At 38.5% G+C, this 23,075-nt stretch overlaps 1 protein-coding gene across 2 annotated transcripts; it reads left to right on the forward strand.

Moving 5' to 3' along the window:
- The first annotated feature begins 178 nt into the window (after positions 1 to 178).
- arhgef19 (Rho guanine nucleotide exchange factor (GEF) 19) lies at positions 179 to 22,835 on the forward strand. Of its 2 annotated transcripts, none has more exons than XM_082145333.1 (16): positions 179 to 2,168; positions 16,041 to 16,692; positions 17,130 to 17,654; positions 17,798 to 17,930; positions 18,034 to 18,113; positions 18,220 to 18,458; positions 18,543 to 18,703; positions 18,831 to 18,983; positions 19,095 to 19,224; positions 19,367 to 19,441; positions 19,531 to 19,620; positions 20,266 to 20,429; positions 20,555 to 20,713; positions 20,866 to 20,945; positions 21,694 to 21,798; positions 21,912 to 22,835. In XM_082145333.1, the coding sequence occupies exons 2-16, from the start codon at positions 16,062 to 16,064 to the stop codon at positions 22,067 to 22,069; spliced, it is 2,883 nt and encodes a 960-aa protein (XP_082001459.1). In that variant the 5' UTR covers positions 179 to 2,168; positions 16,041 to 16,061; the 3' UTR covers positions 22,070 to 22,835. The 2 variants fall into 2 exon arrangements, with proteins under 2 accessions (XP_082001459.1, XP_082001460.1); XM_082145334.1 differs by lacking the exon at positions 179 to 2,168 and adding an exon at positions 4,105 to 4,343.
- Positions 22,836 to 23,075: the final 240 nt, after the last annotated feature.

Here is a 23,075-nt window from a genome sequence, read left to right on the forward strand (position 1 = left end):
CAGAGATCAGTTTATGTAGTAGACCAACATTTCCTGCAAACTAAGCTGCTGAAACCACTGGATCATGAGCTGGTTGTGTGTAAATATACACAGTGCTGCGCTGTAATCTGAAATGCACAGTGCATGCATTTATTTAAATTAATTCACAGCCTTTGTGATTTAATAATAACACTAAGTTTTGATTTTATTTTGATTAATTGTGAAGCCCTACTTCTGAAGCCATATGATGTGTGATAACATGAGGTTGTGTGATGAACAGAATTAAATTTAAGTCACTGGTCACGGAAAATCTTGTTTGACAGCTGTGGTCACTATTCATTTTCAACGTATGGAAAACAGCAACTTGAACATTCTTCTAAATATCTCATTTTGTGTTCCACAGAAGAAGAACAAAGTCATACAGGTGTGGAATAACATTAGGCCGAGAAAAATGATCACAAAATGTGATTTTTGGCCAAACTACCCCTTTAATTCCTAGTTACGCCTGTCCTGTCGAACAATGCCTAATTGTACAAAAATGGTTAGCTTGAACAAGAACGAAAATGATATGCTTGAACAAGTTAGAAAGGTGAATAAGACAACACTAATGCTAAGCCACTGAAGTTCTGTGTTCCAGAGCTTGAGCGCTGATGCCAGCTGGCAAACTTATCAGATCCTTAATCTTTGGTTAACACGTCCATGTAGGCAGCTTCTGCCCCACTTTTCAGCTGTACTTTCTGCAGATCTCTGGTTCTCACATTCCATTTAATTTGATCACACCATCGAGGCCAGATTTGTACGTACAACCTGCCCCTTTGAAAGCCTTTACCAACCAAAAATGCATCTACACTATCCCCCCTTTTTTTGTGTGTGGAATGGATGGATCAAGCAACTCTGATATATTAAAGTGAGAAGCAGACAGGTGTTCTGATAATGATTTGTCTGTAACCCCACCCACTCAAAAATCGAAAAAGAATCTCCATCGCCTCTGGCTCTTAAGACTTTTTTTCTCCCTCTCCTTCATTTTTTGATTGTTATGATTGCTGTGCGTTCCTACGCTGTTCAGCCTGCAGGCGGGGTTGGTTGGTACATGTCAAGGTGCTGAAGTATGCAACGTGGACAGCAGCCCCTTTTGCTTATTAATAACTATATAATAACTATATAATAACTCTGTGTGCTTCATCACCTGCAAGAGAGACCCCGTTGCACACCGTCACGCTTCAATGTGCTTTTCCCACTGAATAGACTAATTTCTCAGTGCAAACACATCAATAATTGGCTGGAGATTAACATGAAGGGGTTTTGTTTACCAAAGAGTTCAATGATTTTTTGCTGATCTTCTAAACTTTCACACGTGCTTGCTTGATGAACGGCTCTTTCAGTTCTTCATAAGTGAATAAATGAGGTGTGCAAAAGGGAGAGGAGTTAAAGAGGATTTAAAGAGCATATCTGAGTGAGTTTCGGCATGCCCTCTCAGCTACTTGCTATCTTCAAACTGATACTTACCTAATTATACACACACACATGCACACACTCGCATGCACGAAAGGATATTCGCATACAGTCTTCTTCCCACCCTCTATCTCTCGCCCCCACCAAACTAACCCTCCTAACCGACCGCCTGCTATCCACTTGCAAAGTACTGCTGTTGACACACAGGAATCCAGACACACACACACACACACACACATGCTTTTTCTCCCTCCTTGGCAGGAAGGACTCTCCTCTGAACCAGACGACTGCTTGCGCCTCTCTCCTTTTCCTCTGCTGGCAGGTGTTACAAATAAAACCATAAATAAGTGCAAGAGGGAGCCAGAGACAGCGCGAGAGAGGAGGACAAATGTCTTTCTGCATTTGTTGCTGGAGAGAAGGGGAAATATGAGGAAAGGGGAACGAGATGGAGGAGAAATCTGTATTTTTAAGTAGCTAGAACAGTTAGTAGGGTTTCATTTGTGTACTGTCAACTGTATTTTTGTGTCTGAAGGGGATTGAAGTGAACACTTGGATCATCTGGGCTCAAGCCGCAGCATGCTGACTGAGTTATAGAGCAGCTGAGGGGAAACAAAGTAGCCGAGAGGAACACAAGGCAGTCATGGACACTATAACACCTCAGCCACAGTCCTGGATGACTTGGATTTGCACACTGGAGTTGGACCCCATCCAGCCCACAGTCCACTGATACAAATGAGGTACTGGCTTTCTGTAAATCAAAATCTGTGGAATTTTAGATGATATCACCACATTGTTCTGGGGAAAGACTGTGTACTTTGTGTGTATGAGGAAGATTTATATATGCTGTTGACCAACAGTCTGAGACCACATGGAAATTCTAGGATCCAGAATCTAATTTAATCCAGGAAATAAATGAAAAGTTGTAGGATTTCGAAAAACTGAAAACAATGAAACAATGTGAAGAGAAATTAGGAAGAAATATTTCAGAATCTGCATTATTTCTACATCATTTAATCAGGTAAATTTGATAATGGGAACTTTGCATGATGGTCAGATGCTCTTGCTTCCATTAAAGCTCAATATGCTCTTTGGATAATCTGAAATCAAGCTGGAGAACATGATCATTAGGTTTTACTTTAATTTTCAGTAGAAGTTCAATTATAACTTTAATTTCAGCTCCCAATTGCTGCCCATATATAATTTATTGTGAATGTTAATTAATATTAATTATATTTAATATGATATATATGTGTATATATAATACAAACATTGTCTAGTGGTCTCAGACTGTTCAAAGAAGTGCCTGATCCTACAGTCATTTTTACACATTGTAATCTCTTGCTGCCAACAACAAACTTATCACTGCTTCCTGTTTACTGTGTGACATGGTGAATGTTTAAGGTCACATAAACTTAGGTCATTTATACCTGTCCCACTGGGTTTTGCGTTGTACTGCCAGACCATTCTGAACAGATGCTCATGCATGCAGTTTAATCAGGGATGGAAATTAGCACCCGCCACCAGCCAAATGCGGGTGATTTTGTGTTGTGGCGGGTAAATTCGCTTCACCTACCGGCCACCGTGGCGGGTAAATAAAAATATACTGTTTCACACAGACGGCGGACACTTTTAGAGGACATAAGTGTACGCTGAAATAAAGTCTTTCACCTCAGAAAAACGGACTTTCTTGTCCTGTCACGTCAGCCGTTATCCTGTTCTCGTAGCGCACACTCTTCAAATGCACGCGCAAATGCGGCGGCGCGCGCTGTGTATCGCCTCACTGTATATAAAGTGCAAAATAAACTACGAGCATGCAACGCCGTTACGTTGTAAATTACACAAAATAAAAGTAATGCAGGGATGATTTTCATACTATTCACCAGGAGCAGTTTCCATGGTTCATTAACAGTTATTGTTAATATTGTGTATTCACCATGGTAACTGTCGTTTCCATATTAACCCCAAAATGCCACTTTATTTTTCTTTGTGTTATTTTTTATATTTTTAAATGACTCTAGTGGCTCATACCAACATTGTATTAACAAAAACTAGTTTGGAACTGCTATTTAATAGCTTTAGCATAGGCCTAATGTTTATTTATTAGTACTAGTCTTTACTATTAGTCATATTCTTACAATTTATGTTAAGTAAAGGGGGACAGTACTTGTGCATGTGGAAATAGACGGTTTCAATAAAACTACTTGTGACATGTCATATTTGGCTTTGACTTTGACTGAACATTTGCTCTCACTTTGCGTAAAAAATATCGGGATATATATCGTATATCGATATTCAGCCTAAATAATCGGGATATGACTTTTGGTCCATATCGCCCAGCCCTAGTTTCATTATTGGGACTAAAAACCTAAAACTGGAAGCCATAAAAGACCACGAATCATTCAAATGCCACATCCAGGTAAAAAAGAGAAATATATATAAGAGAGAAAGAGAAAATGTCAGTATTTCATTGAGACTTGAGATTAAATAAACTGCTTAAGTATTGTAGATCTTGTAGTATTAATTTTCACATGCAGTTACACATTGTCGGTTAAAAACAAGAAAGTGGCTGGTAAAAACATTGAGTGGCTGGTAGATTTTGAAATCCACCAGCCACAGTGGCCGGTGGACAAAAAAGTTAATTTCCATCCCTGAGTTTAATGTTTTGATTTGCACATCTGACACTCATCACCTGTATAGACAAATCTCATGATACGCCTGGGATATGGTCCAGTTTATAAAATCCTGATAGAGCAGGCAGCAACACTGCCCTCCAGCCCTGCTAACAGACACAGTCAGATGCAAATATGCCCGTGCTGCACGATCGCTTGCAAGCTAATGTTGCATGCATAATAGTTCGATAGATTGAGCAGGATATGACCCTTAATATTCTACTGCTGCAGGGAGCAGAGATGGTAAGTGTGTGCATGCGTGAGCTTCTGTTGATGTGAGGGGCAGGTGAGTGCTTGTCTGGAACACGCTGTAAAAGAACTGAACATGGATAGATGGCAGTGCAGTCATGAACTCGATGTCAGGGACTGTGTTTTACCGTGTGAAGCAATTTAGATTGTTAGTTGGTCAGTTTTTCCTCATGCTTCTTTCTTCTTCTTTTTTTTGGCAGTGGATCTTTGTTGATATAAATTGGTTTTGCTCAAATAAACTGTGAATTCTATTACTGATTGACATAGGAAAGAGGACATATGTGTTGCTCAGTTGTTGCTCTTTCAGATATCATAAAACTTAATATTCCTGGTTAAGTTTCATTTAAGTATTAACTTTGTTCTAGATCGATTCCTTAGAAGAAGAAAAAGAGCTGACACAAATGAGATCATTGTTGATGTACAGTAAAAGAGTATGAAACTAATAAGCTATAAAATATTTATGGATTGCAAAGTCCAGATAATTTGCTCTTGGACGAGTTTGATAAGAACTGTTTGAGTTTATGAAATCTGACTTTTCATTGCGTGCTTTCTTGTCAAATATATGCATTGATGAGATCTTGAGGAGACAGGAGTTTAATAGGGTGTTTTCTTTGAAGAAAAAAAGTTATTGTACTAGTTTATTTGTAGTTAATTCTTTTGAATATCAAAAATATATAGTGTTATTCTGGTATTATTTATATACTATTGTAGTAATATAGTTTTTGAAAAATATTTCTATTTAGCTTTATTTTTGTGTGTTATTTTAGTACTTAAACTTATTTTATTAAACTTGCCAATGCCAAGGCATCATTTCTAATATTTTGTATTCACTGATTGTTTTATGCCATGTGTGGAGCATGTGTTTTGTAGAGTGTTTTCTTTTCTTTCTGAGAGGGAGGGTGTGACGTCCTCTTTATGACCTAGCACCTGTCTGATGGAAGACTTTATGTTCTCCTCTACACTGCTGTGCGGGAACAGAAATGATCCTGACTGCCCAGACGAAATTATTGAACGGCAGAAACCTTGCAGCTTAAACTGGTTTTATAATATCCGATTTTAGGTCATTTGCCTGGAAACTGAGATCATTTTAAGATGGGTCATGAGTGAATGCCAACATGAGGATGTGGGGTAAACAAAAAAGTATCAAGTCACAATAAAATCTCCCTGCCTTATTCTTCATCCTGTATAGCTTCAGAAACCATTGTCTGCATGTGCTGCGTCATTTCATTGGATGTGTAAGAGATATCCTTTTAGTATTGAGAGTGATTATCCCATACAAATATGGGGCTTTTTTGAATGGAGTGAGATCGAGTGATTTTTTTTTTCATGCACTCAGACTGGATGGACCTTGTGTACCAGATGAATTGTCTGTGAAACTCTTCCCTATTCTCCACTGACATCTATTTAGACCCTTGAAGACATTGAATTTTGTAAGCTTTTAGGATGTATAATTGAGCATGGATGGATCCCACAGGGTGTGGTTTGATGGTGCTTTGCTTTAGTCAACATTGGCAGATATGAACATTAGAGAGACAGTGGGGGCGGACGGACCCTTGGAATGTGTATCGTAACCTGCGGCTTGCCGCTCCTGCAGCTCGGCCGTGCCAGTCTGTGTGTGTTTGTATGACTCAATGCATTCTCATAGTTCTCGGCAGGTTTGGATTGCTCATTTATGCTGGTAGAGATAAGAACAGATTGGAGGGGGGCAATAGATGACACAGAATGTTTAGTAACAATACAACTAAACTGGAATGTGTACCAGGAAAATATGTTGTTTTTCTCACGATTTAGTGTAAATGACAAGACATGACATTTTTTTTGTCATATAAATTAATTGATTCAAAAAAACATTTAAAACAATTAACAAAAACAATTAAAATCGCTATTTATACATATAATGATTTGAATATACCTCTTATATTATAAGCATGTTTGTCATTTCTGAGTGAAAAATTCATTTTGATATGTTTTTTAGGATATAAATAAAAAATAAATAAAAAAGGTGATCAGGGTGATACTCTCTTATGATCATATTGAAGAAAAAAGCCTCATTAAAAGAAAGAAATTCCTGAAAATAAAATCTTACAAGGTACTTACTATTACTTGGTGGGTACAATCTTTTATAAGTATGTCTTAGATTTTTTTTAAATACATTTTTAAAGATGTTTTCTAAAAGTCTATGCTTTCTTTATTCACACAATGTGTGTTTGTTAAAATATTATTAGTATTATTATTTTTATTATGTTAACTTAAAATATATTATTATTATTTGAGAAAATGTCCAAATTAAAGTCATGTGGTGTGAATCAGCATGCAGAAACAAAAACTTTTTTAAACAAAAAAATGTACCTGAAAAAATATAGTCAAAATAATGATTAGGATTTGTACACTCGTGTGTTATCAAGGTGTAAGGAAAATATTTTTATATGATAATATAACTTTTTTCAGGATGGTTATATCGCATGACGTGCTTAGAGATATTTTTCTCTTTTATGTCATTGACCTAGATGCCGTGTTATATATTTATGCTAATCATTCAGTACAATGGTTTCCATGGAATACAATAACCATGGTATCAGAAATGGTTATTTGTATCGTTTGACTTTAGTGTAATGCATATCATTGCGTGACACTGATTTACTCTATAAAGCAAACTTTAACTCCTCTCTCTCTCCCTCCCTCCCTGCCATCATTTGTCCTGCGTAAGGAGCACCTGCCCCATCACCTGTCAGTTGGAGGCAACAGGCTGATTCTGTATCTGCACCTACATGTACTAGAACTGCAGTCTGGGGGAAAAGGACGCCATGCCACACCCAGTAATATTCCGTCCCCACTCTTTGCATGCAAAAACGTTCTCTCCTCACTTACCCTCATTTAGCTTGTCGAATTCAGGTCAACAGGGCCACTCGGGGTGGAATGGGTATCTAAAGCCCCTTCACTCAACTGTTAGTCTTACTGGCCTTAAAGGGCTTGTAAGGGCTAAAAAAAAACAGCAGAGCTCACCTGCAGAATGAACAGATGGTGAAGGAAGAGGTTTGGGGAGCAATAAGAACAGACCTTGTTTGTGTGACTGCACGCTATTAGTGCCTCCCCCAATGGTCAGCACAGATAGGATGCAGCCACACAAATAAGGCCTGTTCTTGTTGCGTGAGCTCAGACAGACGAGACTCTTTGTTTGTTCTCGGGTACAGCTTACTGGGCAATTTAAGTGGAATGACAGAAGCGCAGTTATTTGGGGAATGTGGAAAGTGTCAGATCTTTATTGGGAGTGGGGGTCGGCCATGATAATGAACTTGCTTTTCTTCGGCTCACAAAAGGCTTAATGGTTAACCATTTTTATTGTGTCCTCATTTTGCCTTCACAAACTGTCCTTGGATTTCAAGACTTAAACTTTAGAAGAAATTGGTTAGTGTGATTGTTGTACTGTGTTGGAAGGCACTAGCACCGCTTGAAGGAACTTTTTGAAGTTTATGGTTTAAAAAACGCAAGAACCAGCGTCTATAACAGGCTATTAAATTGCCTAAATACATTTAAAAAAAAGCATATTTAATTAAGATGCGTGGATATCTTGACATATTTTTTGTACATTAAATATGCGTGCACAAATGTATGTCAGTGTTTTAGGGGATTTGTTTTTGTGTGTGGTGCACATGTTTGTGTTTGTCTATGAAAAGTGATCCTGCAAAAGCCAAGCCCTACAGGTATGTGTAAAAGGCCTTTCTCTGGCTCCGCTCTATGCACACCTGTTTAGCTACACAGCCTGCAGGCTTTTTCAGGAGCTCTGTTGGCTTGGACCTACTGTGAATAAAATAATTTGTGTTTTTATTTGATTACATGTATTGACCTGAATGCGGTCTCTCAGAGAAAATCTTGAGGAATACCAGCAAAACTTTAGACCATTTATAGATTAAAATGATTATGTCGGCATGTTACAATGTCACAAACCTTTATTGTCGTCTCCTGCATGCATGGTCAGTCTCGAGGTGTAAGCAGTGTACAGATCACATTTCAAAACAAGCTGCTTCGAGTGACTAGTCTTTACCTGTCCAAATAATAAAGCAGAGGGAGGGGGGGGGGGAGCATTCGCCTGGCTCAGTTCACCTCCCAAGCAGCGACTGAAGGAAAACAGGAAGTTGAGTGTGAATGAGTGTGAAGTGAATGGAACGGTGAAAGTAGGTCATCGTTGTAATTGGACACAAATTTAGCGGCACAGTAAAGAACTGATTGAGCTGTATAAATATGGCAAACATCAGCAGGAATACTGAGTGCAGTGATGCAAATATAGTAGTAAATCATCAAGATACTGTGACTGACAAAGAGATGTTCGCAACCCATTTAACTTTCATAATCTGATGTATTTCTAAGTGTAAAATGTAGGGTGGGGCTTGATCTTAACCCATTGGGAATTGATTGGACACACCAGAGCTTGACACACCAGAACTGAGACAGAACGAAGGCAAATTAGCTACAACTATAGCCATTTGGCATTTGGCACTGAGGAACTGATTAATAAAGTAATTAGGGTCAGTCTTGATTTTACTTGACATTAAGCACTTTGACTTAGGAGATTTTCTTAAAGATTTTTGTTGATGCTCAATAAATTCCTGTAAATAGCCTGTTGCTACTTATATTATTTTCTATGAAATTATACTAACACAATAAACAGTGCAACTGTCTGCAATTTAACTTATTTAAAAGCACTAATATTTTTAGTGACAGACTAAAGAAGTCTGTGTTTATAAGTGGCTATCCAAACATAAGTGGACTTCGGTTAATGTGAAGTGATGTGGTTTCTGCTTAAAAATGCAGTATTCAAAGCACTATATTTAGTTTATTGTGTGTATAAAACTGAAAATCATCTGCACTCATACTGAACTGCAGCATGTGATAATAGTGCTTTGTTTCCACACTCAGCACTACTGCTTGTGTGCATATCGCTCCTGTATTTGACAGGGTGTGTCCGATATGGGAGGTGTTAATGTTGATAGAAGGTGAGTGCACGGATGTCCTAAAGGTGTGGTTTCTTTAAGATGAGACCATGGGGTTCAAGGTGGTCTGAACAAGCTCGGCTTGCTACACTGTAAAAACTAAAGGAGCCTCAAATATCCTGTCGGATACTCAAGGAACTTCAAAATGTAATTTAAGTGCCTCAAAGCTCTTTCTCCTATAGTAGGGTTACTGGAGGAGCACTGACAATCTTTGAGGTTCTTGCTGGAACTTATGGGATCCTTTAAGCACTTTGTATTTAGTTCAGAGGTTCTGGAGTCACCTTTTCATTACTATGAGACCTCGAAGTGCTTTGGGGGAAAATAGAGGAACTTGAATGCGATAAAAGGGTTATTGGAAGATCTTTTAACATTTAAGTGGTTCCTGGAAGATCTCTTATGTTAAAGCCAGCATCTGGAGGAACCCAATGGTTCAGTGAGGCCAGAATGAGATTATTATTATCCTATTATTATTATTATTATAGGCTACTTAAGTTTGATTCAGTATACATACCCAGGTGAAAAAGATGTACAATTAAAAATGTACTTGAGTGTGTTTTTAGTAGGCCTACAATACAAATATACTTTAATGCATTTTTAATACATTTAACAGTAGCCTACGTCTTTTTCACCTGGGTAGCTTACATTTATTTAGTATCTATAGGCCTATTTTATTGATTAATTTAAACCTTAAACAACAACACTAAATTATAATAATATTAATAATAAGAATTAATTAATTATTATTGAATAAATAATAGTAATAAAATAATAATTTTTACCTACTTCTTCATAAATTATTATTTGAAGAAGAAGAACCAGGAGGAGAAACGTTTTATTCTGTCACGAAACTGCTGCTAATCCTCTGCTGTCGTCGCTTCAGTGATCCTCGCGCTGCTCGCGCGCAACAAAGCTCAGCTGATCCTCGTCATCGGGAAAGTAACGGCTCCTCTCATCAAAGCTTCCGCCGTTTGTTCGGCTCTCCGTTACAAGGTTTGTAAACTCGCCAAATAAATATAAATACAGAGTCTACTCACTATATTCAAACACACATATATATATAAACTAAATTTATTATACATTACTACGTTACAGTGTTTACCACTCGTTTATTGCATAGTATCTGGTATGAAGGTTTTAGCCGCGATGCTAACTACGTTGATCTAACGTAAGTTAATGAACAAATGGAAATTATTGACTTATTGTCTTAGATTGATTTAGTCATTCAATTCAACATATTCTGTAAAACTGTGTCTTCAAATTGCTGATTTAGCCTAACTAATTTAACTGATTCCTGCTGTCCTCATTGGCGTTTGTTATGAATAACAAAAGCAGGTTAATATAGTTTGGTCTGTTTTTGTTTAGCCTAACTTTACTTACTACAGGTCCCCTCATTCTCTCAAATACCATTTTAAAGCCATTTACTTGTCAAATAAATATTATGTTGTGAATAATCAGCTTTGTTCTTTTGTTTCCCCAGAACAACCAGTACATTTCTAAAATAATCTGAACATTTCAGAGGCAACATTGAATTACAGTAAGTTACCTATACACCACATGCAGGTACTTTATTACTATGAACTTTCTCTGCGTGAAATTGTATTGTTTGACTGTGTACTTTTTTAATCAGTTATACTGAATTATAACTTCAAGTTTAGTCTTTTTCGACAAAAAAAAAGGAAAAAGCTATTATATGGCTTCATAAGACTTACAACACAACCCATAACACATGAGTTGTGAACTCATTGATTATTTTTAGGATCTTTTCTGGGACATTTTTGGAGCTTAACCATTTTTACATAAATTGTTGCATTGAATTGAACTAGACAAGTGTACATAAGAATGGTGTGAATGAATTACACAATTTTTTTATGCTTGTGTTTCATGCAGTGATAATGAAATGGTGACGGGTTGCATTATGCCTGAGATCTGCTTTCGGGTTCCACAGACAGAAAGTCAAACAGGTTTGGAACGTCACAAGGCTGAGGAAATTATTTAAATTTCACAACTATCACGTTAATAACCTTACTAACAGTAAATGTTGTACTTTGCAGGGATCTCGGTAAGCTGAAATACAAGTTTGATCAAGAATAAAAATCCTCCTGTAGACCTGAAAATCACTGAAGTGCCTGGACCATCCACCAGAAAAGAGGAAAAACAAACAGGAAAATGAAGCTGATGCACCTTTTCACTTTTCTAACTCGTTAAGTACCTCACATGTCCCTTGTGAAGATTTTATAATTGATTGCATTTTATGTTGCAGTGGGTAAAGGTGCATCACATTTGTGAATTTCGTGAAATTACACAGGCAAAAAGGTCCACTGACCGTTGTCAGCAGTGTAGTGACGTAATGTATGAAGCACCACACAAAATTGCTGATCGTGTGGATTCTTATTGAAATGACTGAATTCACCAGTGAACATTCACAGAACAACAGATCATTTTACTGCACCTTAACTTTGGAAAAATGGAAAATGTTTTCTGCTTGTTGTGACATAAGGAATACTGTTTCCGGGTCGAAGCCTTTACTTCTACTTCCTCTATCTTGTTTCTAGATATTGAGAATACTCAACAACCATTTATGGGAACTGTTGATTCAAGTCACACATTTAAGCTTTTCAAAAGCCATAGTGTACATTACAGTCTCCAGTCTCACGGCATCCCAGACTTCAACATTTTATGATTCAACATTTTATGGATAACTAACCATCTGAGATTTCGGAATAGAGATAAATGTTAGGATCATAATTTTCAGGAATATTACAGCACAATGAGTGTATATTAGCACTGTTTGTTGTTTGTTTTTGGCATCTGATAGAGCTTTTGGACTTGGAAACAGTGACGTCAGACTTAACAAGCGGACTGAAACACATGTTTTAAAATTAAGTGAAGATGGACATTTTTAATTAGTCAAAATTTGAATTTTTTACATTGATTTATTACTTGGAACATGTTTTTTCCATGCATTTTGTTGAGATGTCTTTTCTTGTGTAGCTTATTGTATACACATGGTTGATTATTCATGTTACTTATGTATTATACTATTATAAAAAATTGTTTTGTGTATTCATTGATATTAATCTATTACTAGTTTTTTTTTCCAAGTGTATTAAAATGGATCTAAAATATGTAATAAACAATTCTTATTTTGTATTTGGTTCAGTTTGTTTATTATAATAGAAGTTAATGGTGGTAACCATAGTAACAACATGAAATTAATTTAATACAAATAAAATAAAATTGAAATTTGGTTCCTGGAAGCACCCACAATGGTTCCACACAGTGCCTTATATAAGAGTTCCTCAGGAAACCTGTGTGGTTCCTCAGAGAACCGCCCCTTTTTAAAGGGTGCCTAGAGGATCTACAGACGGTTCCGCCGGTGTGGCAAAGTGAAGAACCCCAAAAGGTTCCTCCAGGCACCTTTTATTTTTACAGTGTAGAGTAATACCTTAAACCAGGTATTGTTACACTTATGGGCTTCTCTCTTGCTCTCTCTCTGTTGTGTTGTTGTTGAGATGGTTGAGGGCAATGTCAATGCTTTGTGAATGTGAAAAGGGATTTTGCTGTCTGTCTTGATGGAGTAGGTGGAGGAAGGCCTCAGGCACTTTGGGGATCAGACCCCACACCAAACACAAACAAAGAAGTGTTTTTCTCCTCCAGATGTCCTCACTCACCCCACCAGAATTGAAATGCTATTATATAAAAATCTCAACAATGAATTTGCATCTTTTGTTATAGAATTATACTTTTACACATGAGGTGTCCATTATAATATCATCCATTATATAAAGGAAAAATTGAACACATTAAACATATTATTTTTCTAATTATGTATTTTTGAAGCAACTCTGCTGCCCTGTCTAGATTCAAGAGTAAGGTATCATACCATTTGAGTTTAAGGTCACTTCACGACAGGAAACTGTTAAAGAAATAGTTCACTTAAAAATGAAAATTCTGTCATTATTTACTCGCACTCATGTTGTACCGTATCTGTATGCTGTTATTTGCCATAAAAGGAGACTTTCTGAATAATCAAAAAAGATTAAACTTTTCCATTCATCTGAAGTTCATCATCAAAACATTCAGAACGACAATGAACAACAAGGGTGAGTAAATAATGACAGAATATTTGTTTTCATCGATCTATCCCTTTAATCTTAATCTTTGACAAAATTAATAATGTCTATCTTTTATTTGTTACCACCTGCATCTTGCCATCAAGTTGCAGCAGCTGAAAATGAGCAGAGGTGTTTGAGTGTGAAAGGCAGATGCCATGATGCACCCTGGATCTGGGCTCTCTGTCACAGGCCAATTAGACCAGCAGTGTCAGTCTGCTTCAGAGCAATATAACATACAAACAGAAGCCTATCACACCACACTGTTAGACCCTGTGCTCGAACAAGCAAAAAAATTCTACAAATTAATAGGGGGAACATTTTTTGTTTTTTTGGTCTTGTTTGGTGTTTAAATTCTGACTTTTAAAACTTTTGTAAAATTTATGTACAGTAATTTATTAAATATTTATTTTTATTTAACAGTAGGATTTAACTCGATTTAGTGATAGCTGTATGCTATGAAAACAAATATTTCGCTTTATTTCAAATGCAAAATATTAGTCCTGATATCAATTGTTATTGTTGACATCGCTGAATATATTTGTGGATTCTTAACATGTGGTGCTTAACAGTCTGCATGGGCTTTTGCAGCATTGGTTTCTTTAATCATAGCAACAATGAAGAAGATGGCAGTTTTCAATTCATTTACTTTGTTGACGCCCTGACTTACAGGAAGCCTCCAAAATTACAGGGAGAATGTATACAACAAAGACCAAAACATAAGGAAATAACATGTTGAGAACATGGAAAATTACATGGTGGATATTACTGAGAATTGTAAAATGGGCAAGACATCAAGTTGAATGTATGGAATAGATATATGGTAATGAACTGTAATGTAGTGTATTATTGAATTTGCTCTATAGTAATAGCTATGCACAGCGTTCACAAAGTGACTGTAGCTATTTGTACAGTACATTTAATTTGTGTAGCACAGTAAATTGTAATACAATTATTTTTTACAACAGCTCCCAAGTTTTGCTTCCACAATTTGACCTATTTCCAAATGACAGGATATTCAACACGAAAACTAGTGCAGATGTAAATGTGAGTTTGCTAAAACATTGCCTGAATAGCTATTTGGCAATTGCTTTCATTATCTAATAGCACACACAGCCGTGACATGAGCAGAAAGGAAATGTAATTTCAGAGGATGACAGAGACAAACTGAGAATACCAACTGACTTTTATTTCTCTGTGTGCATGTGATGAATCCAGATTCATTCCGTAAATCTCACATCTCCTGTGCAACTAACAACATTCTGCATCTGGGGAAATAAAGGAACCTTTGTTTAGAGTATAGGGAACAGGTAACCATTTGTGCAGTATGTTTTTGGGTTTAGTTGTGCAATGTTGGTATAGATGTGCATAGTTTTTTTCAGGACAGAGGGTCATATTATATGGTACCTGGGCTTTTCATATGTGTGTGTGTGTGTGTGTGTGTGTGTGTGTGTGTGTGTGTGTGAGAGAGAGAGAGAGAGAGAGAGTATTTGCTTGTGGATCATGTTAAATTCGTGCAGTTGGATTTAGCCGTGTGTACAATCAGCTTTAAAAGAGAAACTGAGATGGGGGAGACTATAAAACTTTGTTTCCTCTCAGAAAATGTGCAAAGATTTGCCATAGGTATTTTTGAAACTATTACAATAAACAATGATTTATTCAGTAAGTATTACCTTTCATTTTCTGGTTCATGACATACAGACGCCTAAATTGCATGCAAGGTAGAGTTTAAGACACCTAGGGGCAACCCAACTAGCATCTTTAGGTGGATTTCATCTCCAAGTTTAGAAAATATCTCTTTTTATTTCACGGGTCAGCGATTAAGGCAGATGTGGGTCATCAGCACTGACATTTTGCTGAGGCTTCATTGCTTTAATAGCCCAGGAAATGTCATAGCTCAAGCTATCTTAGGCTTGCCTGTCCCTCGGGGCAAGACACTGAATACTAATAAGCATTGCTTCTCCCATGACCCAGATTTGTTTAGGTAAATAGAAAGCTGTTTGGAAACATGGGAAATATGCACAAAAAACAAAACAAAAAAAACTCTTCCAAGATGACATTCTCAGTCATGTTCTTCTTTGTGAAGCATTCCATCTCAGGTATAAGCTGCTAGCAAGACTAGACACTTGCCCATTATCATAGTTTGAGAAATCAGAGTGTCCTCATGTGACTGACTTTGCTTCTGTAGTGCACGTTCTGCATGAAGATGCCGTTTCGAGTACGGGATCCAGCTGTAAATGATGTAGATAAGTATAGGGGTGTAGGGCTGCATGCTGCGCTCTTTAATTAGAACAGGAAGACGCATCGGCGGCGACTGAGCCAAGTCTGCCACGGGGGGAAGAGCAGAGACTGTTCAGTGAGACTTAACTTTACCCAGTGGATCACCAAATCCATTAAGAACTGCAGAGATGAGCCAAGCTTTACTGTGCATAAATCTGTGCTGGCACAACAAAAACATTGGCCAGAGGGCTCTATTCCTTTGTGCTGAAATTTGGAAATGCAGCATCTCTCAGAACAATGGTTATGTGGGTACATTAATTATAATACCTTACATTATTTCTGTCTGTTTTTTTTCCCCAATTGCTTTGCAGTACCCATGTCCCTCCTGAGCCATGCTCCCTGGCTATGGATTCTCTCCTCTTCTTGATTTCCAGCCTCACCTCCAAGCGTTCCATTGCAGAGGCGAGAGCTCTGACATGTGGTTCCCAGGCTCAGTTGAGGCCCCGGCTCTGAGTGACTCTCGGGAAGGTAGGCCTCTCCTGCGGCAGCATCAGCACATTGCGGTGTGCCAGCAAGAGACATTGGCCTTCATTGACCTTCAACAGCCAAGCGTTAATGGTTTCCAATCACACACACCGGAAAACTGTAGTTCCTCTCTTTGCTCCAAGCCTGTCAGATGCAATGGAAGCAGTCCATCTGACTTTGCCAAGAATGGGAGTACAGACACAACACTGGACAATTATTTGACCCAGGATAGCAATAATGTGGAAGTGGCTCAGGATCAAACGTGGACACCCATTACTGGCTTTCCTGAGACCGTTTATGAAAACCCTGAACCAGAAGTTAAGGGTCTCCGCTCTCGAGACTTATTTCTGCCTCTGTCCTCATATGCACCTGGGGACAGGAACTCTATTGAGTCTCAGCAGCTGAGTTCCCCCTCTTCCCCCTTAGAGTTCCAAAGTCTGGACCCATTTCGCCCTCAAAGACGCACCTCTTTGGGATCCATAAAAGAGAAGTCCATAAGTAAGTGCCACTCTCACTTAACTAAGTCTTGACACATTGGCCCTACATTCCTGTTTTAAACAATAAATAGTTTGTCACAGTGCTCAGTTTTTCACCACTCTTGAAACTGTACGAGAGCTTTCGGATAGATGATTTTTCTTAGTGCAATCCTTAAAAGCATACTAATGTCCTGTCAGATGTTTTAATACAGTTGTGGTTCCCAAGCCTGTCCCTGGAGGCTTCTCAAAACAATACACATTTTGGATGTTGGAGTTTCTACTAATGAGTTGAGTTGAATAAAGTGTGTTTGTTTAAGGAGCTATCCAAAATCTGTTCTATTGACCGGCCAATAAGAACAAGGTTATGTACTACTGTGTTAAAGTGATTGTGTCTGTTAAAACTACAGGTGAATGTAACAAGTGGATGGTACCTTTTATCATGTTCCTTGTTGCTAATAGGGCGTAGGATGAGGGTGTACTCTCCAGACACTCAGAGTGATGAGCCTCTCAGCAGCCCAGGTGTGGAGTGTGATTACCTGCTCCCAACATCCTTTGAATCGTTCGTAGAAGGGGGGCTTGGCATGGTGGGCTCTACTATCCCCACATCCCAAAGTTCCAGCCCGCTCCCAGGGGTAGATGAGGACTTCTCTCTTCTTGCCACACCGACCTCTCCAAAGCCATTCTTAGATATCCCTCAAGAGGATGCCATATCAGAGGGGGGAGTAAATGATGGGGGGAGGCAGAGGTTGGGCCTAGAAGACTGCAGAGCCCTGGAAGGCCCTGCCCTCAACAGTGGGACCTCACTATCTCTGTCCCATTCTCGATCAGCAGACAATGAGCGCCGGCGCTTCTCTGCTTCTGAGCTCATCTCCCGCCTGCAACTCTCCCAGAGGAAAAACTCTTTTACCCTTAAGCTGGGCAAGTCTCTTTCTGCTCGTGTGGCCTCCCGGGACCGCCACCTGTCTGGAAACCTCAGCTCAGACTGTAAGTGACTCATCAGTACTGATTAGCTTAATGAAAGACTTTATTGTGAAAGTCTTGTGCTGTGATGTCATTATGACACATCAGTGCTATATTTTCAGCTCTATCCCTTTTGTATACTTTCTCCCTCCCTTGTCTGTTTGTAGACAAACCCAACTCCAGACGTTGCTTCTCAGGGGGATCAAGTGACACTGCACCACATAGTCCGGTGGGGTCTGCACCACCACTGCCCTCTGCTGACTGTAATCTGCCACTGCACAGGAGGAGTTCAAAGCAAAGGTGGCTCTAAAACTCAGCTAGTACCCACAGAGAACAATGTAGTGAGTAGAATATAACAAATTCTGTTTTAACATATTTTCTACTGTTTTTTTTTTTTTCACAGGATGAGAAAGGTTTCCATTGATGAGGATGGAGGCAGTCCTCCCAGTAGCTCTAAACGTCTATCACGATTCTTGCCGAACTGTAAGACCTATAAATAAATAAATAAATGAATAAATATATATATACACATTTATATTATTTATTATATTTTAGTATCATTTACCATTTTTCTCTTCCTCTCTCTCAGTGATTTTGTATCAGGAATACAGTGATGTTGCTATCAACAGAGAGATTCAGAGGCAGCAGGGGGCAGAGCCAGGAACTGATGAAGAAAGAGGGGACTCTGTGTCCCCAGGCAACCTCTCGCCATCCAGCTCATTCCGCTCATCACGAGGCTCCGCCTTTTCCCTTTGGCAGGATATTCCTGATGTTCGGTCCAGTGGACAACTTGACAACTTCAGCAATGAAGAGCGCAAACTGCAGGAGGTGACTCCACACATTCAGAAAGTGTGTTTCAACCAGCAAGTTTTGCTGAAAAATAAATAATTATTTTTTTTCTTGACTTTTCAGGCCAAGTTTGAGTTAGTGACATCAGAGGCCTCATACATACGCAGCTTGTCTATTGCAGTTGACCATTTTATGATGTCTCCTGAGCTGTGTGAGAGTCTTGGGATGCAGGAGAGGCAGTGGCTCTTTTCCAAACTGCCTGATGTGAAGGAAGTCAGTGAGAGGTAAATAAAGATGAAGAGTTCTACAATTTTTGCTGTTTTTGAAAGAGTGGGCCTTCTGCTGAGATGTGCAAAATTTAAATCCCTGTTTTTGTCTCTCTCTCCCTTTCAATTCTCCCTATGTCCATAGGTTTCTTCAAGATCTAGAGCATAGGTTAGAAGGGGACATTCTGCGTTTTGACGTGTGTGACATTGTCTTTGACCACTGTCCTGCACTGCGGAGGGTTTATCTGCCTTATGTCACCAATCAAGCTTATCAGGAACAGACCTATCAACGGCTACTGTAAACAGTCTCTTACTGTAAAAAAGTTCCCTAACGAGCATAATAATGTGCATGTTGCAATTACTGCCCTGTTTAAGAGGTTCATACATTTGCTTTGTGGTGTTTTCTTAGGCAAGAGAATCCTCGTTTCCCTGGAATCCTTGCTCGCCTGGAAGAGGACCCAATATGCCAGAGGCTGCCTCTTACATCATTCCTTATCCTTCCTTTTCAAAGGATCACACGACTCAAAATGCTAGTGGAGGTATTCCATCATGGACAGTGCACAATCTCTATCTTTTCAAATTTTATCTTATAAGTTGAAAGCTATCATCAAGCTTTAGAACCAGGCTTACAAAATTCATCAGTTAAATTGTCTTGTGGTTATCAACCTTGTCCATTTATAGAACATCTTAAAGAGAACAACTCCTGGATCACGAGATGAGGACACTGCCACCAAAGCACTTAATGAGCTCAAAAAGGTGAGTAAAGCAGGAGAGGAATTCATAATTGTCACAAACAATGTTTTAAAAATCATGAAATTAAAACTAAATGTGTTTTGCTGCACTAGATAATAAAGGAATGTAACTCCAGTGTGCAGTCCATGAAGAGGATGGAAGAACTAATTCATCTAAACAAGAAAATTCACTTTGAGGGCAAGGTATTACACCAAGCATTTATTGTAAAAGTAGATATGTATAATATATCATGCAGGGGTGTTGGGGAAGTCTTGGCCTAATAGAGAGTCAGACTGTTAACCCGAAGGTTGCGGGTTCGATTCTCAATATCGGCAGGAAATGACTTGAACAAGGCACCTAACCCCCAATCGCTCCCCGGGCGCCACAGCAAAAATGGCTGCCCAAATGTGTGTCCACGGTTTGCAGTGTGTGTGTGTGTGTGTGTGTGTGTGTGTGTGTGTGTGTGTGTGTGTGTGTGTGTGTGTGTGTGTGTGTGTGTGTGTGTGTGTGTGTGTGTGTGTGTGTGTGTGTGTGTTCACTACTCACTACTCCTAATGTGTGTGCACTAACTTGGATGGGTTAAATGCAGAGTACAAATTCCGAGTATGGGTTACCATACTTGGCCTTCACATGTCACTTTCACCTACACTTATATCATGCAGGAGTGTTATACAGCAATTTTTATTTATTTATTTATTGAGAGGCCAAATAAGACATGACCTATAGGGGACCATTTGTAAGTGAAGTGTGTAATTGAAAGGTGAATTTGAGGGTCTACATTTTTAACCTACAATAATTATTAAAAATATACAAAATTCTTTTGTAAAATTCTATTTATTTTATTTTAGATTTTCCCTCTCATCTCTCAGTCTCGTTGGCTGGTCAAACATGGTGAACTTCTGGAAGTGGACACACAGAACTTGAGTATATCTGGGTCTAAGTTTAAACTCACCACTCGTCCTGTGTACCTTCATCTGTTTAATGACTGTCTTCTGCTGTCCCGGAGGAAAGAGTAAGTCTAATGGGATGGGAGACCAATGTCCAATGTAATATTTGAATCAAGCAAAACCATTTGAAAACCCTGTGTAAATGATATAAGTATGCTACACAATTTGTCCTTTATCTTTCCTGTCACAGCTCATGGAAGTTCATGGTGTTTGTACATGCAAAGATTGAAGACCTCAAGGTAAAAGATCTAAGCCAGAAACTTCAGGGAATCTCAGGATTCATATTCTACCTGCAGTTATGTGAGGGGCAACAGCTAAAACACCAGATTCTGCTCAAGTCACCCACAGAGTGAGGACATGCACATAATTCGCAAATATTAACATCCAAAATCCTGTCAATGACAAATAGATCTGAGTGTTCCTAGAAAATGAGCCACACCAGGAAATATATTCCCACAAGATGCATAAAACGGAGTAAAGAACATTTTGTTTTATATGTAGGAGCAGCAAACAGAGGTGGATCACAGCCATGTTTCCCTCAGACCCAAAGGCAGCCATTGAGCAGACCAATGAGAATGATGGTGTGTAATTTCTTTGTCTCACTCTTGTCATGCAATTCAGATTTAACTACATTTAAGATTTAACACTGTTATCTAAATGGCATGTTAAAAATGAATTGTGGCTGGTTGCATTTGGTGGTTCATGGCCAGGTTAAGCCGTAGTTTGTACCAGATGGTCCAGATACTTTATGATGATAATAAAGGGGGCTGTTTTGCCTGACATAAAGTCATCAGCTATTTCACTGACACAACATTGAAAACAAAGTGGAATATACAATTCTGCTCAAGAATATCCTGTTTACTTGTGAACCAAGTGCCTCAAATAAAACTCTTAAAAGGCATAGTTCACCCAAAAATGGAAATTCTCTCAACATTTACTCACCCTCATGTCTTTTAAAACCTGCATGACCATATTTCTACTGTTAAACAAAAAATGTGGTATTCTGAAGCTTCTTTAGATGGAACATACAATGAAAAAGACTTAAAATAAATAAATAAACGATCTGCCTTTTGGTGCCAAGACTTACATTTGCATACAAATCATTTAAGGGATACTCCGCCCAACAATTACAATTTTCTCAGATGAACACAAATGAAGATTTTTAGAAAAATAATATAATTTATTTTTTCTAAAAATCTTTGTTTACGTTCCACAGAAGAAAGAAAGTTTTATACATGCGAGACAGCATGAAGGCGAGTAAATTATTATATATTTTTTTAGTTTTGGATGGAGTATCCCTTTAATGTTTCTCTGCATGTGTCTATACAGATCTATCTCAAGTCCAGTGCATCAAGAGCTACCAGTCACAGGAGCATGATGAGTTAACGCTGGAGAAGGCAGACATCCTTCAAGCTGTAACAATTACAAGTGATGGTATGGAAAATAATTTCCCTTGTCCTGGCTATACTCCATTTTTCCCTTTTGAAGAAGAGAAGTGGGAGGACTGCAGAAGAGCGAAATGAAATTTGAATGTTTTTACTTCACAGGGTGGGTAGAGGGGATTCGGTTGTCGGATGGAGAGAGGGGCTGGTTCCCCAAATCCTACGTGGAGGAGATCACAAGCCGCAGTGCTCGTTTGCGAAACCTCCGTGAAAACATTCGCATTAAGTGTGTCTCACAAAAATTAGAGGGAGAGACTCTCTGAGACCTTGAAGTATGGGACATTGTTTTACTTAAAGCTTGTATTTCAAGATTTTTAACCCCTCGGTTGAAATCGCGGGGGTCCCCCTAAAGCCAGGGGCCCCTAGAATCGTCACTACCATTCGCCCCGCTTGCGACAACCCGGAGCATATGGTGCTGCACTTTCTGACAGCCCACAGACGGACTCTGCTTAAAACATGGCTGTCCCAGGCTCACCATGTGGGTGCACAAAATCTGGATATATCAGCTGTTAAAATGTTTAGCAAAATAACAAGATCTAATTTAAATGGGTTAGTTTTAGGTGGTATAGCAATCATTTCACTCTCAAGTGTTTTAAGGATTTATCTTCAACCTAGTGACTCAGATAGTTTAATAAAGTGAGATGTCTTGATGTTAGCTGATTCACTGAACAGACACGCAGTAAAGCTAAATGCTTGCTTTTACTAGTGAAACATTGAAACCAAATTGTGGACTTTTTGAATGATGTTGCTGTTGCAACGTTTGGAAATATTACTTTATGCCGCTAGTCTTCTGTAGATGATCATTTACTTAATAGTATTGGTGTAATAACAGGAAGTGTACTGTCAAATTATGACCATTATTTATGTCAGTGATTCTGCTGTTTGCTTGTGAATTTGTTGTTTTGGTAACGCAGATTTTTTGGGGCAATTTCTTTGTGGAGTACTGATTTCCTGAGAATGTTAAATCACATCGGAAAAATAATCCTTTAAGGTAACTTTGTAAATAAAAAATAAATGCATATATTCTAACTGAAAGTGTCTGAAGTGTCTGTCTGAGAGCAAAAAAAAAAAAAAAAGAAAGAAAAAAGAGATTTTAGGTTGTGTGTAAAGTTAACCTTTATTCCCAGCCACATATGCTCACAACTACAACAAAGCATGTCTCATAAACTTCAGTTTCATTCCAGACTGACCTCATATCCCATGGGGCAATAAAGCAGCCGGGTAGCAGGTAAACAGAATAGTTTCTTTGTCATAGCTGTTCTGAGAACC

Source organism: Leuciscus leuciscus, assembly GCF_965113295.1.
Source record: "Leuciscus leuciscus genome assembly, chromosome: 18".
In the NCBI taxonomy this organism is placed as follows: domain Eukaryota; kingdom Metazoa; phylum Chordata; class Actinopteri; order Cypriniformes; family Leuciscidae; genus Leuciscus; species Leuciscus leuciscus.